Below are 18202 nucleotides of genomic sequence, written 5' to 3'. Positions count from 1 at the left end.
ACCATATTCAAATTGTAGATTTATGTTTTGGACATACTAATCGGCTAATAAACAAATAATTTCAGGATTAGATCAAATAACTAAAGAAAGTGACAAAAATCCCTGCACAGGTAAATTATTATTATATTTCAAATCGTCAGTTAGTCAAATTGGAAAGTACAAGATACCATTAATGAAATTAAAATGGGTCCACTTGTGCACTTGAATATCTGTTATGTATCTTGAGAAATACAGAAATATTAAGTCTTAGTTTTAGATAGCTTTCTCTGTCCTGGCCGAGTATAATATATTTCAGATGTTATAATACTTCAGAAAAATCTTTCAAAAATCAGTTTATAATGACTTTTTTCCAATAAACATACTCTTTACTCTACCTAAGTTCAAATATATGCAAAGCTTATACCATCGGTTAATCAGTTGCCAGTCTCAGAGAATTCCCCATGCTTAACTAAGAACTGGTCTAGACTGTTGTGTGAAGGCATGTAAATCAAATCAAAGTGATCTTAGTTCACCCTTGTTATCATCACCATCATGAGCAGAAGAGTGTTAATAGCCAGCATTAGCCACACAGTAACATTAGCCACGCTCCCCCTCCACCTGAGGTACCTGTTGCCTTGTCTGCTCTGCCCGGGTCTCGACCCTGGGGAGAGGGGGGGGGGAGAGTTGTAAGTATGTATGTGTGTGTGAGTGTGAGGGGGATGGGAGTCTATAGAACAGGTCCACCTGTCAGACTGAACTCCCACCCCCTCTTACAATTCATTCGCAGAGGTTTCTTCCTGCCAAAATGTATTCTTGAAACACAACCTTCTCCACATCTACCGTCCTGCTCAGCGCTGTCTGCAGAGGGAGGACTGGAGAGAAACACTGGATGTTTGAGGGAGAAGGAGGGAACAAGTTAACAGAGAGAAAATGCATACCGACAAACATGTAGAGAAATAAGTTAGAGGGAGAGAGAAGTAGATCAAAAAAGGAAATGGAGAGAACTAAGGATGAGGAGAGAGAGCTCCAGCTAGCTGGCGGCCAGCCCCTGAGGCCAAACCACAAGGGCCTAAAGTGGCTCATTGTGGTGGGACTGGCGTCTGTGTAGTGCTGGGCCCCTTTGCGTTCTCCCCTTTGGCCCCCGCCTGCTCCAATATGGCCTGGCCAAGCATTCACTGTAGAGCTGGAACCCACCAGGCATCAAAACTCAGACCGGGAAGGAAAACAGTCAAACTCTGCTCATCTGTCTGGATGTCCGTACGTCCCCCTTCCTCCTCTTCATTACAAATTGCTCTTGTCAGCTGCTGCAAAGTCTCTGCACGTCTATTATTTTTGCACTGTAAAGGATTTTAGAGAATGATTAGGCCTCGAGGATGGATCTGCTTGACTTTATCTCTCTGGATTTATGAGTTGTGTCTGGTTTCTGTTGTAAGACATCAACCACATGTCAAGGAGAGGTTTAGAAGAGTTTTCTCTCCTAAAAAAATCCTCTGTAAGTCTATGATGGAAAGTTACGTGGAGACAACTTGGTCCAAACCTTGTTATGAACTTTTGAAAATAAGCAGTACTGACAGGTTTTGGGGGCAAACTTACTGCTCTACATCTGACAAAAGTTGTTTGCATTTGTGTTTACAGTGTTTTATTTACATACACGCAAGTCTTTAATATCTCAATGAATGAATTGTGTATTTTTGGCATCAAACACAGGAGGGATTCATTACGAGTGAACAGGAGATATCATTATCATTAATTACAAATCTGCATGGTGACATCTAGCCCCAGAGAATGTATTGAGACGCAAAAAAGAGCTGCCCTTGTGGAAGAGGAAACCAAACACATCAACAAGTCTTCATATGCTGTACCTGTCTCTGGACCTCGGCCAAGTTGTAGGGCAGGGCGCCTTCCTCCAGCGGAGCGATCTGCTCAATGTCCACTAAACCAACACGTCTGATGAGGAGAGGGAGAGGAGAGGTTTCAAGTAACTTTCAGAGGTTGTAAAAACTCTCAGAGGAATACATTATTTCCCGATACATCACCATGTCCATGACCTTTGGCAACGCTAACTGTCAGTCTGAAGTTACTCGGATACTTTGCCATCATTGAAAACATTGTGGCATTCAAAAATCTACGCCTGTGCTTGGCATGATTGAGCTAGGCAACTGATCTATAGGAACTGACGACTCCCAAGTATAACAAAGATATTTAACCTTTGGATGTAATACTGCTGCCTTTCCTAGTCTTTCCATTGCATTTCTCACTGGCGATCCCAGATTTCCCAGGCTGAGGGAACCGGGACCGCCAAAATCCGCTCCCACCCCTCTCGTCTGAATATTGGGGCTATTATCTCTCGCATCTCCAATCAAGGGGAGTGGAGAGGGCTATTAAAGTATCCCATTGCCCAGAAATAATAATCAGGTGGTGTCTCAGGCCGGGGTTAGGAATTATGAGTGCACTGGTTGGGCCGCGAGGCAGACGCAAAGGAAGTGAGGGAATGTGAAACGCATACAGTTGTTGTGTGCCACGGATCATAGGGCCTGGATTGCCCTTTTTTCTTAAATAAATGGGAGTTTGGATTAGTTTTGGACTGAAAGAGGATTCTCTGGCACTGATGTAGTCATGTCTGATTCTTTTGATCCTTGGCAGAGGAGTTTGAGAAGGAAGAAAGCGCTTGTCTCTCTGAGGTATCGACCCCGGGGCTAAAGGTGCGCCATGGGGGGAAAGAGCGGGATAGACTTACAACTCCCCGACTGACTGAGTAAAACATTTAATGACTTAAGTATGAATTCAGTTGTGAGTAAAACATAGATTAAATGCACATATTTGCTTGGCCTTCATATACACACTACTTATGATTATTTCCTCAGAGATTGTATTATCCATCCCTAGACTACATTAAATAGAAAAAGGAAGTTATACCACGGATACATTATCAAAATGGAGGTATTAAATCAAAGCTAGTATACTTGTTGTGTGTGCCTCTTTAAAGATATGTGTGTATGTGTGTAGGTGTGTGTGTGTTACCCTCTAGGATCTGACAGGTCAGCCAGCTGAAAGAGGATGTTGACCTCCATGGGTGTCACCTGACCGAACCTCTGAGCTGCCACAATAAACTCCTCTGCAAAGAAAGAGAACATTTATTTTTTACATTTTTACAAAAAACAACAGCACCACACTTTAAGATACTGATTACAGTATGTTACAGATAACCACTCAGATAGAAAATAAAAACAGGGAATAAAAGTAATATATTAATAAAATACAAATATCTCAATTCTAAATCATTGCCAGTTCATGTTGGCAGTGCACTCAGCAGATGTTTCAACAGCCAGGCTTTTTTTTCTCCTCAGCTACATCCTCTAGCTCAGCCTGGGGGATCCCCAGGTATTCCCAGGCCAGATGGGATATGTATAATTCATCCAGTGTGTTCTGGGTCTGGGGACGTCCACAGCGAGGCACAAAGGGAGCATCAGGATCAGATCCCTGAGCAACTTTGACTGCCTCCTTTCAATGTGGAGAAACCGCAAACTCTGAGCACCTTCTGAATGTATCAGATACAAGCTCAAAGCTCAGGGACACTGGTGCAGCGATGTCAAATCACAGGTGACTCCAGAGCCTCAGTTCCAATCTCACTATTACATTACAAGGGTAAAATATCCATAAGACCTTGGATCCTTTATATGGTGTGAATATATAGTTAAAAAAGACAAAGGTCTACAAAAGTATGCTGTAAATATGTTGATGAAACTGGATAAAAAGTCTGACTAATGACAGCTTCTGGCAGACGACCACAACACTGACGCAATAAGGAGAAACGTCATCATTGAAGACAAACACATGACAGACAGTTACCGTGATGTGATTAGAATGATGGATTTCTCTAGGTTGGAAAATTGTTGGACAAGTTTGTTATAATGAAAGTACGCAACTCAACAAAATATACACAATAGATATTATAATTTGGAAATGTCACATACTATTCTTTCAACTCAAGGCATTTGGCCTTTTTCCAGACATAGATTAGAGGTGCCGAAAAGCCTGCTGCAAATCTGGCTTCAAACTGCCCCAGTGCATGCCAGGTCATGCCCTGATGGAGCCAACATGGCTACATCACCAGCAAAGAGCAATAAAAATTAGACGTAACAAAGGCAAACAATCAACTCTTTGGCTGAGCTGTGGGATTCAGTCCATGACAATTACAAACAGAATAGAGGAACAGCCTGAGTGGAGCCCAGATCTCACTGAGAACATGTTTGACCCATTTTATAACAAGGACAGAATATGTATTGCTTCTCCTCAATAAACTGTCATTTCCTATTTCCATAATATTAGGAGCATGGCAAAGGAACTTGACATCAATTTAACGACTTTGGTTGGTTTGTCAAGGCTTTAAAAAGGCAGTAAGGACAGTAGGCCTGGGGCAAAAATAATTGTGTAATGCAATAAACTGCAGTCCACAGACAACAACCTGTTGCAAAAGCATCAAACAATGCCTTCTGCTTTTAAAACTTACATTTTTCTTTGTCTTTGACATGCTATATTTTCCCAACTGCTATAGTAGTTACATGTCAAACTGCCATTTCATCATGAAACTAAGTTAATAAGTAGTGCTGAGCTGAATGAATCACCTACACACAATCTGTTTTCACAAAGAAAATCAGTTTCCTCTGACTGACATCTCTTTTGTTCTCATCCGATTCATATTTCCATTAGCCTCATTAACTCAAAATCATCAATCAATATCATGTTACAAACAATGCACCAAAATATGATGACAGAGTGGGAATTTGGAAAGTTACAGCTGGGATGGGAAATACTGCTAAAATAAAATCCAATTCAAGATACATTAATATTCTTTGTTCTGTACCTTTAATTCAATATCATTGCATTTCTGTGTTAACCAGCAAAAGACAGGCTAGCTACTTGTAAAGCCATGACAGGTATTTCCATCTAAACGCAGATGAATGGCAAGTTACATAATGAACACTAGTTCATGCCCCGCGGTAAAAAGCTGCATTTCGTGATGTTCTTTTCACTCCCATCACTAGAGGAAACATTCATAAAGGAATTGTTATCTGGGACTTATCGCTTATACCAGTTTTAGACTTCACTTTTTGTACTTTACCGTGTGTGACTTTGTTGAAACTTTAATGGCTGAAGTGTCAAAGCATGTTAAATGTATCATAAGAAAAAGAAAACTGAAAGTATGGCAACGCAGAGTTCTTCTGAGGCAGCTTTAGTATGGCGTAACTTAAGACCTGGTGTATTGTCAGTGGAATAAAGAACAGGTTGACTGTAGGCTGGCTTACAGTGGAGGAGTCAGCATTGTTTGACCTGCTTTATTCAAAGAGCAGCAGGCTGGGGTTGTGACAAAGTCGTCCTACACTGGAGCCATTCACCCGCCGAGGCTCAGCTTACCTCTGAGGCATGCTCTCTGTCTCTCACACACACATACACACACATATCCATGGGTATATGCAGGTAATGCAAGCATGTGAGAGAGCATACTTACACAAGAATAAACTCTCTCTCACACACACTCAGACGTAGACAGAAGTCTGTCTGCGGTGATCACAGATCACAATGCTGATAACCTGTCTACCTGTAGCCTGTAGTCACCAATACACACATGTACACACACACACACTTGACTATCCTCTGACCATATTATATGATTACCTGCCTCTCTGTGAAGTGGTCCATTTCATGGTGTATTAAAAGGAAAGGCAAAGTCCCTCATAACTGTCTCAACTTCACAGTTCCTTGATAATTGATATCTAAGCTAAAGATTAACCTGTGTAGCAGGACACAGATCATAAATCAGTTTTGCTCTGTACATAGCTGCTGAAATGTCTAAACTGATACTGACACCTCCAAAAGAACAATTAAGAAGCTAGATATCACATAATTGTTCAACATAAACTACCATCTTAACATCCTTTTGGTGCTTGTGGAAAAAAAAAAAAAAAAAGGACCAACTGTAAATTGCTATTACATGTGCGTCTTAAATTATTTAATTGTTTTGATCTACAGCCATGCTATCAAATGTGTGAGGTTATGCTGAAGCTTCAGCGTAATGCTCACATTCTCACAATGATGTTAGCAGATATGGTGTTAATAATGTTTGCTGTCTTACTTCTAGCATAGTAGTGTGCTAATATTCATTTGTTGGCACCAAAGTACGGTTGAGGCTTGGAAATTGAGGAATGGAAATTGTTTTGCAGATATTTAGTCATCAACAATTATTGGACCCGTTTTTCTATAATCAAGTCTTTAGATGCAAAGTCATGAGATCACCAAAGCTGTTTGAATGAATCATCAGGGAACATGAATGTTTCGCTAGATTTCTGAGCAATCTATTCAATTGTTGTTGAGACATTCGACTCAAAACCACACATTTCAAAATCAAGGTGGCTCTAGACAAAAAGTGAGGGATAACCAAAGTTAAGACGTCATTCTCAGGGAACACAAAATGCATTTTCTAAGATATTTGGAAACAACCACTGAATTGTTAAGATGTGAATGGCTCACATAATGTGTCTTCATTCAACACACACATTTGTTTTAACTTAAAAAAGATGCACAGTCATGAATTGCCTTGTGGTGTACACTGCTAGCTAAAAAAAAAAGGTGCGTTCTCTAAAAGTCTTCTGTGCACGTACCCACACAAACACTCACAAACGTGTACACTCACTGTAATGGCGTACCCAAGGCAAAACAGTGGCCTGGTTGCACATGCGGAATCAATCAGGATTATTACACATGTGTGCATGCTTGACTGTGTTAATGCATCTGAATTCTCGTGTGTATGCAAGAAATGTTTCAAATGGTGTGTTACAAATACACACACACTGGATACATGCGGGTGTGTGTGTTCAGTATGTGTTTGTCGGCCGGCCAGTGGTACATGAAGCCGAGCACTTGCAGTCCCCAGAGGAGGCCTTAATGACTCGGGGAGTGGAGGGTGGTGGCTGTGTGGAGGTCTGGCTGGCTACGGGCCACCGCGGGTCGAGCCAAGCCCAACCTCGGTGTACCCATGGTGGGAACAGCCTGGGGAGCGCATGGGCTCTTGGTCTGGGTCGGCTACAGTCCACACCCCTGATAAGACTGCAGATAGCATCATAAGGCTGCACTCGAGGCTCTGGGCAATGTGGAGAGAGGTCATAATGGACGGCCAGAGAAGGAGAGAGGGAGTCAGAAGGAAAGAGACTGGGAAAGGTGGAGAGACAGAGAGAGCTGACTTGGCTTCCTGCCAAGTACTGAGGAAAGGAATGAGAGACAGCAAGTGGGGCAAGCAAGTGAGCGAGATAAGGATTTAAAGAGACTAACCATGGGAGACGAAGAAGAATTGAGAAAATGTCTTTTAAAAAAAAGACAAAGGCTGTTGGATGAATATATAATAATACTTCCTTTTCATCACCTTGTAGCTTTACATCTTTGCACTACAGTAATTTAAATTATAGAGTTTCAAAATGGTTTGAACTCTCTAATGTGCACATTGATCTACAGGTTGAGACAACACACCTCATCATCAAAAAGTAAGGCAATGATTTTCTTTCTTTTTTTTTAAGAATCAAAAATCTCATTAAAAACCAAAAAGCATGCCAGGACAAAAAGAGCAGTCCTCAGATCAGTGCCAGAATGTCTAATAGACAAGACAGGCTCCATCAGGGATTGTGTGTATGCAGTACGTGTGCACGGTCACATCCAGCATGCCCATTTAAATGCCACCGGGAAGCAAGAAAACCAAACAAAAACAAGTTTCCACCCTCAGAGCACACAGACGTAAATACAATATCTGGAGAAACACATATAATACTCCCTGTAGTGCAGGACCACTTTGTGCCACACATTTCCTTTGTGAGTGTGTGTCTTTTAGTATAAATACATTTAGTGTATGACTTTTCCTCCCTGTGTACCTTTGGTGACTTCCACATCTTTGCGGTGGCCAGCCAGAGTGCTGAAGACCTTCCTGATCAGCTCCATGTTGTTGAGAAGAGAGTTGAATCCGTTGAAGTAGGAGAAGCTGACCTGGTGAGATGTGGTGCCACCCGCAACCTAAACAAGGGTGGAGACAAGCATTTTAACATGCTAGAAGTTCTTATCCAAATACACAAACACACTGCAGTCCAAACAGAACATATGCATTTTGACATTTTAAATTAGATACTAAGACGGAATAAAAACATCACACATCACAAAAAGGAAATCTTGATGAATGCCGGTGGTTAATCAACGTCCCTCCTTACCGACGCTCCACAGGGAGAAGTAAACATGCATCAACCACTACTTTTTCCATCACACAACGAACGCTCTCGAAGACTTTAATTAACTTTCTTTATGAGGTGGAGGAAGTGATAAAGGTAAAGGATCAAAAATAGACGCTGGCCTTTAGAGGACATTCCAGACTGCACACACACTCTTTTATGTGAAGCAGCATCTCATCTTTATCAAATCAGGCTCTCAAACTCGTAGAGGAGCAGCTCGAAAAGCTGCCTGTATACAAATGTGATTTTGAGTACATTTCATAAATGCTGTGGCCAGTTTTGTTAACTTAAGCCAAAGTATCTGATGAGCCTTGAGGCTTTGCAGCTCTTGAGGGGGAAACGTAGAGCTTCCTTTCACTAGATGGCACTGTTTGCTTTACAGACACACTGGGAAGGTTGCTTGCAGCTCACTGAGTTTGAAACAAGGGGGGAAGCTCTGGCTCGGGCGAAACTGCCTTAACAGAGATACACTTTTGTATCTGTTCATATCTATGAGCCTATAGACATGGATCTTCCCACGATATCCAACTCAAAGTCTTTTACAGAGGGGCAGAGGAGAAAAATGTTTGGGTGAAAGAGTGTGGCGCTCATTTGCCATGTTTTGCGAGTGAATTAAAGGTTGCCTGCACTGTTTCTGTTCTGCCATAATACCACCTTTAATGTGTCTGCAGTGTTTATGGGTTTTTTGATATGTGTGTGAGGGCGCGTGTGTGTGTGTGTGTGTGTGTGTGTGTGTGTGTGTGTGTGTGTGTGTGTGTGAGTTTACTAACAGCACACCAAGATGTCTGGTCGGTGAGGTAAACACAGTGGAGAAAATGACAGAGTCTACAAGGTGTTTATGAAATGGGGCAAGACATGGACACAGACTCACACGCGTGCAACACAAACACAAACACACACAAAGAAAAGACAAGACAGAAATAAAATAAAAGACAAACATCTCAGAGTTCAAAACAAATAAGAGTGCACGTGCACAGCTGCTCCCGCACACACACACAGATGATGGACTGCGGCGCTGCAGTCTCCGTCTATCTCGGTCTCTCTCTTCCCATTCAGCTGGCCTGCTCGGCTTTGACACTGCCAGAGAGGTTAGACTTAATGACACGTTGGGAGTGAGACAGAGACACGGGGGAGTGAGGGAGAGAAAGAGGGGCGGTTTGAGAAGGAGAAGAAATGAAGGGAGGGGGGAAAAAAAGAGAGGACGGATGAGAGGTGACAGAAAAAGGTAGAAGAGGAAGACGAAGAAACGAGAGATGGACAGCTGGAGGGAAAGAGAAAGCCACAGTGTTTGGTTGTGGGGGTGTGAGAGAAAGAAACGAATGCAGGGAATACAGAAAAAGACAAGAACGAGGTCGTGAGATGGAAAAAAAAACAGTCTTGCCTTTTACCCTTTTAAGGAGAATAGAGTAATGTTAGGTCTCTTTCCTTCCTAGCTGGCATTAGCAACTACATCAGTGGCAAACATCGCTTATGAAGTATGTGGAAGCACATGTAAACATTGTGTTTGTGTATGAAGTGTGCATCGTTTTACTTTTTGTCATACAAACATTTGTATGCAAACATAGGAATTATATGATATCACAACACATGATGAATATAGAGGTACCTGTAGCAACACAGCTACAAAGTTCAATTAAACGATGACAGTCTTGCAGTAATGAATCAATTAGGTGCTGCTAAATCCAAAACCCACAATTTGTACAATATTCTCTTAAGTATCATTACTCCCAGGTGTGGACGACGCTACAACAAATGGAAGAGATCCGCAGAGCCAAACAAAAACCCACCGCCACGAGGCATTGCTCCACGAAGGATGTGAGGATGTGTGGCCGGATGGTGACCATGATGTCCCTGAAGTCCAGGGCCGAGATGGAGCCGCTGTGATCCTGGTCCCGCTGGATGAAAGCCTGCCGCGCATGTTCCAGCTGCATCTCCTGCGGAAGGGCGTGTGGAGAAGAGTGGAGGGAAGTTAGATCATAGGAGTTAACTCGTATTATTGGACACATATGTGGGTCATACACCTCTTAAAGATGCCTTCATAAATTAAAAATCCACATAAACTCACTCATATAAACACGTTTGTGTAAAAACACAGCGTTTTGCTATGATGGGCCCCCTGGTGCCGTCTCCCCCTCTCAGTTACGGGGGAACCAGTGTTTGGCCGGGCTTCACGCTCGCCTCCTCTCCCCACAGCGGCTCGCCTACTGTGAGGTGTCGCTTGGGCTTTTCACACCCTCCCCAAATCCCCATTAAACCCACTTGAGGGAAAACGTACAAACATACACACTCACACAGACGTGCACACACAGGTAAGACAGCTAATCACCCAACTGCTCACTTTGTCTGTCTTCTTGCAAACACACACAAAGGTCCATGGGGACAACAGCAGGCTGCGGTGGGGACACATCCCATAAGGCCTTTGAAATTAGCAGCCATTATCAGTACCTGCAACCACAAGTCTACAGAGAGAGGCTGCAAACAAACCACCAATGCTTCCTCCATCTCACAACAAATAACTTGGTTACAGCTGAAGACTGGGATATCAGAACAATAATAATCTACAACGAGTCATTGGAAAAAGCTCAAGCCGTAAGCTTAGGAGCAGCGAGCTAAAACTAGTCGCTTTGGCTGTTGACTCACTTCCTACGTGTCATAAGCTTTACTCCAAAAATCAATGAGGCAGAAATGTCCAAAGTTATTTTTCTTCAATTGTTATTTATGAGTTTTCTTTGACCAATTAAATGTCAGATTTAAGCTTAATTTATTTTAAAGACGTATTGTGTTCAGTCAACAGAAACATTCATGCAAGAGCTTCCCTTAATTCCCCACATATATGTAGAGCTGAAATGAATATGGTAAATTATTTAATTGACGGAAAATTAACAGAAATGAATAGATCCACTGTTTTTAGCTTCTCAAAGATGAGGGTTTGTGGCTTTTCTTTTTGTTCTGTAGTAGTGACTGATGTATGGATAAAGCAAGCCATTTGAATGTCAACAAAATTAGAAATTGAAATTTCTCTTTTTTTCTGGTATTTTATAGACCAAATTATGTATTGAATAATTGTGAAAAACTATGAATATCTCTCTATTTAAAAAGTCTAATTTCCACTGAAGTATTACGTTATATTGACTGATTTTATAAAACACACTTGTCCAAAATGTCTTAAAACAAAAAAATATATACATCTAATAGGAATATATATAACAAGAATGAATTATGTCAACATTTGAGTAAATGCAGAAACTTTCAAATAAAAATATAAATGACATTTCTCAAAGTAAGTACCGGCAGTACATTAAGTAACTTAATAATTCAGTTCAGAATAAACTATTATTATACATTTGTCCTAGAATAATGGAGAGCCACACACGTCGGACGAAAGTGCTGAAAGGAGGATTACATCTTGAACATTCATGGCATTATTCAATTGATTGGTTCAAATGTTTTTGTTATAAAAGGAACTATAAAAAGTGGTATTTCCACAACAAAAAACCCTATGAGGCTATGACTTATTGTTGTGTTGAATTTCAGTGATATTTCACTGACAGCATAACTGATCGAACTCTACATTTGCGGCACCCAAAAGAAACGACTGGGGAAGAGTGACATTTACACAAAGCTGAGTGGAGACCGGAGGGGAGTAAGAATAGACATCGCAACAAAAGAGCCAAGATTTGCAAAACAGCAAATGTAGCAGCCATGTGTCAGTATCACCTATGAGCACAGCAGGGGCTCAGCAGAGTGTATAAGTAAGTGGAAGGCGAGGAAACGAAGAGAGATTGACACATGTAAACACTCTCGAGATAAATAAGGTGAGATGTTTTGGTGTCAGCATCCTGAGAGTCGTGACTCACTTCTCCGGTCGGTTGCGAGTAGGTCAAAACACTTTGCTTTGGAATAAACTGGGAGGAGGATTGGAAGAGGAGATCTGAATATTGGAATTAAAAGCAAAACAAAAAAATAAAATGAAAATGTTCTGCTTGCATGCAAAAATAAGGGTAAGCATTTATCTTTGTTTCCATCTGTAAATGAGAGGGGAAAAAAATGAAATCTTGTTTCTCTGGACAAGTCAAAAGTCTGAAAAGCCACACACCAACCACACAGAGCAACAAAACAACTGTGGTCCAGGGAAGGAGCGGTTTATAGTTTCAGCCTCTTAAAACCTTAGCTTGAGAGTTTCAGGGACATGGTTTTTATTTGAGAGGCAGGAGACATAAAGCTCTGGGCTTAGGACAGCCTACCAGAGACCGCTGAGGCATTTGCAGTCACTTTAATTGTCCTTGGATGAGAATAAAAACACATGACAGGCCATCTCCGTTTGTTTTCAATGGCTGCGATACTTTCCGTCTCCCATCAAAACTTAAAAAAATAGATATGAGTGGAGCAGGGTTGTATATATATCTCTTTTCTAATATGTACTTGTCATCAGCACAGGGCTCAAACTATACAAGGAGAAGCACAACTGCCCATTTACATGTGCCAGTGAGTCCTCTAGTGATGTTAAGGGCTGCCACTGATTCTTGCGAGAGTCAAACATATAATTGGGACTTTTAAAATGTGAGCAATGCCAACAATTCCCTTTTTTTTTTTTTTAGTGCTTAGGAAAGAAGTGGGACATGTGGAGTCCCCTCCGTGTAAATCATGCCCTTTACTTGCCAGGATTTATAATATGGGCTACTATGTGCCACTTCTCTGGACAACGGTAATATCATTGCCAGAGACAACACCACGCTGACAGTGCGAGCTAAGCCTTGGCCGGCGTCCACGCGTGAGATGGGAAAAATGCATGTAATTGGTGAGAATCTCTGGCTTCCATCAAGACAGTAATTGGCTAGAGAGAGCCCTTGTGAGAAATATGCGGCGCAAACGTTTTCCCCGATAATCCCATTTTGTGAGCATCTGGCAGTGGCGTGGTTACAATGGCAGAAAAACACAATAAACACATGCATGTATGGCAGGATGAGGAGGAAATAAAGGATGGGAACATTCTTATGGGGGGAAAGCTGCGTGAAAGAAAACCCTGTCAAATATTCAGAATATGGTGTGTTGGTTTTCACAACTCTACAACTTTTATAGCTACACAGGATTCTTCTTCCCAGCTGACATTTACAAATGCTTTTACAAAAGTATCATAACAGCGGCAGGTATTAGTGCAATCACAAAGTATGTTGTAATTGCACAGATTTAAATTCTGGTTCAGGAAATGTTGAACCAGAATCAATTTTCCTAATTGCCCTGTCATCAATCACTGGAGTCACTGATAACACTGAGTCAGCCAATACCTGCATTTCACCTGTGCAGAATACTGTAATTGCAGTCAGTTATCACAATGATATTACTGTAAAAAAAAACATGAATGCATCAAAATAAAATATATACCATATTATATTTTTTTTGAAGCAAGTAAAAAATGAAAAGCAGTACGATATGTACTTGAAATAAATGCAGTGTTGAATATGAAATAGCTTGACATTTCAATTGAATATCGACTTCTTGATTCATTAAGGTATAAATCAAAAGCTGTGAGATATTATCAAATACAGAGAGCAGAAAATGTGAATTTCATATTGAGCAATGAGTGCAACTGGCTGCAGGCTTGCTGCTGTGAGGAGCTGTAAACCACTGAGTGACTGACTGGGGGAGGAGTGGGGGGGGACTGGGCACGCTGTCAATGCAAAGTACAGCGTCTACTGGCCACAGCACCACAGACTTGTATGCACGCACACACAAACACACACACACAGAAAACCTCACAAACATCGACATAAACACAGATGCACAAAGCATGCGTGCTCACACTATGGTAAGGAGATAAGTAAGGTAAACATGCAGAACCACACGTATGTAAAGACACACATGCATGCACAAATACGCAAACACATAACAATGTCCCAATATCCTTGTGCTGCTGCCCACTGTGTGTAAGCCATCTGGTCTAAGTTAAGTGTAATATAAAAAGCTCATTCAGATACATGGTGAGTGTGGATGCAAACTTGGCACTGCTCAGGCGCTCTTTCCCCCCCCCCACCAGCACCTCTCTCTGCTTAGGCCTGATTTAAGTCTAGACATCTTATTGGAAAATGGCTCACACACCACAAATACACTAGGAATATTCAAGCTTTACTATTTATGGAGGTAGAACTGCGTCTCTACCTGCTTAAGAGTAGAAGTAATGCTAGGTGTACGTCAGTTAATGAAAAACAAATGCCAAAAATGTCCCAAATATATAACCTCAGTGTTTCATTAATGACTAATCTGCTCAATATGGAGTACTGTGTTTGAGAGGAGTTGGGAAAAACTGGGGTGTCTGGCCAAGGTTAGACACATATCCAACATTAAAGTTAGATGACATGATTGTAAAAACAATATATGGGGATAAGGCCATGTTTACAGTCACGTTCATTGGTTGAAACTGATTTCAGGTTTCTAATATCTTTTTGAACATCAAATTCAAGGATTTTTTAAAAGGCTCCAATTCCCTCAAATGTAACGACCCAAAATGGCATCGTTTGAGGGACAGATCAAGTTGAATTATCGTTATAACACCTAAGACCTTTAAATATGAGAACCATTCTTCTACCAGTTTCAAGGACCAATATCTATGTACACTATATCTATTTATACATTTTCAATTCAATTCAAGGGCTTGTCATGAGATTTGTTGACTATTATTTATTGGTCACAAGGCAGTGAGCATAACTAAACAGACAGAAGACACAGGAAGAGGAAAAGCAAAGAATGGGATTTCATGTCATCAGGGTGGGTAAAAGAAGGTCATGTGAGCATTGAGGAGAGCAGGTGATCAACATGAAACCTACCAGGAGAAACTGGGTGAACTCTCCATAGCTGAGCCGCTTCGCCCTCTCGCTGCCAAAGTGCATCCGGATGAAATCACAGTCCCAGTTAAAGGGGATGTGCTGGTGGATGGTGGTCTGGCTGAAGACCTCCTTCACATCCTCTGAGACAGACAAAAAGAGAAAATATGCTGCTTTAATAACAATCCACTGATGAAAAGTAGCATTTGACAGCCCTATTTCCATATCTGAAAACTGTCCATTTACATCAGGGGACTTTAAGTGTTTTGTTCTGTCAATCAAAAATCGTTAGTAAAAAAATAGTTGGCAATTATGTTAATGTCTTAACGCTGCAGCTCTTATATAAGTTACATAACATGCACTCAAGTAGTACTTCAAAATTGTAGTTAAAACAATTACAGTACTTGAATCTTTTATGTAGTTAAAAGCTACCACTGATTAACTGTGTTTATGTATGTAACGTATAGACCAGGGGTCACCAACCTTTTTTAGGATGAGGGCTACTTTCAAACAATAAAACAAGTCGGGGGCTACTTTTACTCCTCTTTTTTTTGTTTTTTGCAGTGTATATATTTAGCACATTTTAACATTATTATATGCTTACCTTTAACCTTTGTGTGCTGTCTGGGTCTTTGGGACCCGTTTTCAGTGTTTACTAAAAGAACATGTATTCAATTTAATTATTTTAACCTGCTTTATTTGGGGGTGGGCCTCACCTCCTCTAGGGGCGGCCTCACATCCTCCAGGGGGGACCTCACCTCCTCTAGGGGGCTCTGGGGGCATGCACCCCCGGGAAGATTCTTTGAGTGTTGAAGTGAAATGCATCAATCTGGTGCACTTTGAGCACAACATGAATTTATGGATACAGCTCTCAACACTCAGATGAAAGGGAGCTGAATACTTTTCAAGAAACAAACATCTTTGGAATATCATCACAACCAATAATAAATCATTTAAACTTGTTTATTCTTATCTTGTGTTACCTAGTTAGCATTCTTTCTTTTTATTTATGCATATTTTACTAATCACTCCCCTTTTAAACTGTTTTTGTACTGTCCTATTGTACACATTGGAATGATTTCTTACTTTATCTATATTAAATAGATAAAGGGGTGCACTCACACACACACAGGTTGTGTGCTCCTCCGTGGCGATGACGGCTTGCGTTAAAAAATAATAATAAACATATTTGTAAAGTGGGGGGACACAAACGGGATTTCGAAAAGAGCGGGGGACATGTCCCCCCTGGAGATTACGCCATGCGTGTGTGTGCGTCAAGTGGAATAAATATATATGCAAGTTGCAACACACAGAGTAAAACTCTGGCCCTCATGTGTTGGCTGGCATGATGGGCTATTCAATGGGGCTGATGTGTAGATTCTGCCAGAAGGAAAATCAGCGGGGAGGTGCCACATTGCTTTTCTTCCCGACTGCAACGCTGGTCCCGCAAATCAAGCAAGAACATGATTGGTCGATATTCATTGTGGGGGTTGGGGGAGGAGGGGTGTTAGATAGATATAGAGTTGTAGTAAGTAGATAGAGTTCGCTATGATTTAGGTTTCGTTTATGCATGGGGGAGATTCTTTTAATTACATTTCCTTTTTTGTTTTGTGTATTTTATACATTTTGGATTTGCTTGGCGAGCTATTTTTAGAACGTGCCCGGCGGGCGCCTCATGTTGCCCCTGCGGGCGACTGAGTGCCCGCGGGCACCGTGTTGGCTACCCCTGGTATAGACAATTTAACCAAAAATATACAAGCAATGAGGCAACAAATCAACTATACTTTTCCTCCAAATAGTACAAATTATTTACAATAAAAGACACTTCTGTTTAGGTTTTACAGATTACACCTCATTTGTAAGGCTAATGACTATACATTAACCATGTATAAGGTTTTCACCTTCATTAAAATCCCCTAAATATTCTCCTCTCTTTATGTTTTTGTAACGAACAATTATCAAAAATACTACTTTCTCTTTTAGTTAGCTCTAATAAAGACATAAATATGTGTGTACAAAGCCTTGTGAGTCAGATCTTAACAAACAGCATGTGTTTCCTATCTTGCGGTTAACATTACTAATTATTTGATTTAGGAAAGAAAAAAATTCCGTGACTGTTTGTGGCAAAATGTCAACGTCAATCTCCAGAACACAATTCTGCTCTGATTGAGACTTAAGTCCCTCAACTCTAAATCAGTGTTGAATGCCACATGGCAGAAGTAAAGGCTGTGTATTCAGAGGAAAGCCTTTTCTTCTCACTTATGTTCCTCTGCCTGAACCCTCTAAGCCTCTGCAGCCAGCGGAGTGGAGAGACACTGAACATGAGTCCTAAATTACAGCCTTACTAAAGAAACAAAAACAAACCAATAGAGCGACCTGTTTCTTATTACCAAACAAGCCGCGCAGAACGAGTGCAGAAAGGAAAAGGTGGAAAGAAACAATTTGTTTTATAAAGACACGGAGAGGGGAAAAGAGAGAAAGAGAAAGGTGATATTTACTTCAGCTCAGCCTTACCTTCTGAAGGAAGACAGTTTTTTTACACTTTAATGAGGCAATAAATATACAGCCTTTAACTCTTTAAAAGAGAGGCCGCTTCAGTGCCCGCCGTTTATATTATCAGATTTTATAGACCTGTCAACACTCAGTCCTCTTTAGTTTTTGACTTTCTGGCTGACGCACAACTGCGTTTCACATGCCATGTTACATTGCAATTTTTATTAACTCGAAATTCCATCAAATTACACATTTAGTTTAGGTGCTAAGAACTCAGAGCCCCGTGTGTGCTCAGCAGAAATAACTCAGGTTATTATCAAATAAAATGGATTTATAGAAATATTAAATAAAAAAGAAATCAAAGTTCAGACATTTATTGCGTTGAAAACAAACGTGTCTTTAATGTGACGTAAGCTTTAGCTATTAATGTTTTTTAGAAGGTAATAAAGAAGGGAGTTCTTTATGTTGTGCCTTGGTGACTTGAATCTGAAGAGAGGAAAAGGGAGCAGAGGATAAAAAGGGGAATTCTGTAATGTATCACAATAAAGCAACTTTGACAAGTCTATAATCTCAGTCACAAGTTGTTTGCTTTTGGTGAAATGGTAGCCGATGCAAATGGCAGACACTGCAGTCAGTGTTTGTGGATGA

General features: G+C 40.9%; 1 protein-coding gene across 1 annotated transcript in view; it reads right to left on the bottom strand.

Moving 5' to 3' along the window:
* The window catches only part of LOC117562891 (calcium-binding mitochondrial carrier protein Aralar2), a 50069-nt gene that overhangs the window by 20206 nt on the left and 11661 nt on the right, over window positions 1–18202 (bottom strand). The window contains exons 6-10 of the mRNA XM_034240842.1: window positions 15065–15204; window positions 10031–10177; window positions 7896–8034; window positions 3001–3094; window positions 1842–1926 (exon numbers count right to left, since the gene is read on the bottom strand). Coding sequence (XP_034096733.1) covers window positions 1842–1926; window positions 3001–3094; window positions 7896–8034; window positions 10031–10177; window positions 15065–15204 — 605 coding nt within the window. The remainder of the gene's footprint in view (window positions 1–1841; window positions 1927–3000; window positions 3095–7895; window positions 8035–10030; window positions 10178–15064; window positions 15205–18202) is intronic.

Source organism: Gymnodraco acuticeps, unplaced genomic scaffold, assembly GCF_902827175.1.
Source record: "Gymnodraco acuticeps unplaced genomic scaffold, fGymAcu1.1, whole genome shotgun sequence".
NCBI lineage: Eukaryota > Metazoa > Chordata > Actinopteri > Perciformes > Bathydraconidae > Gymnodraco > Gymnodraco acuticeps.
This window is presented reverse-complemented; position numbering and strand designations above follow the sequence as displayed.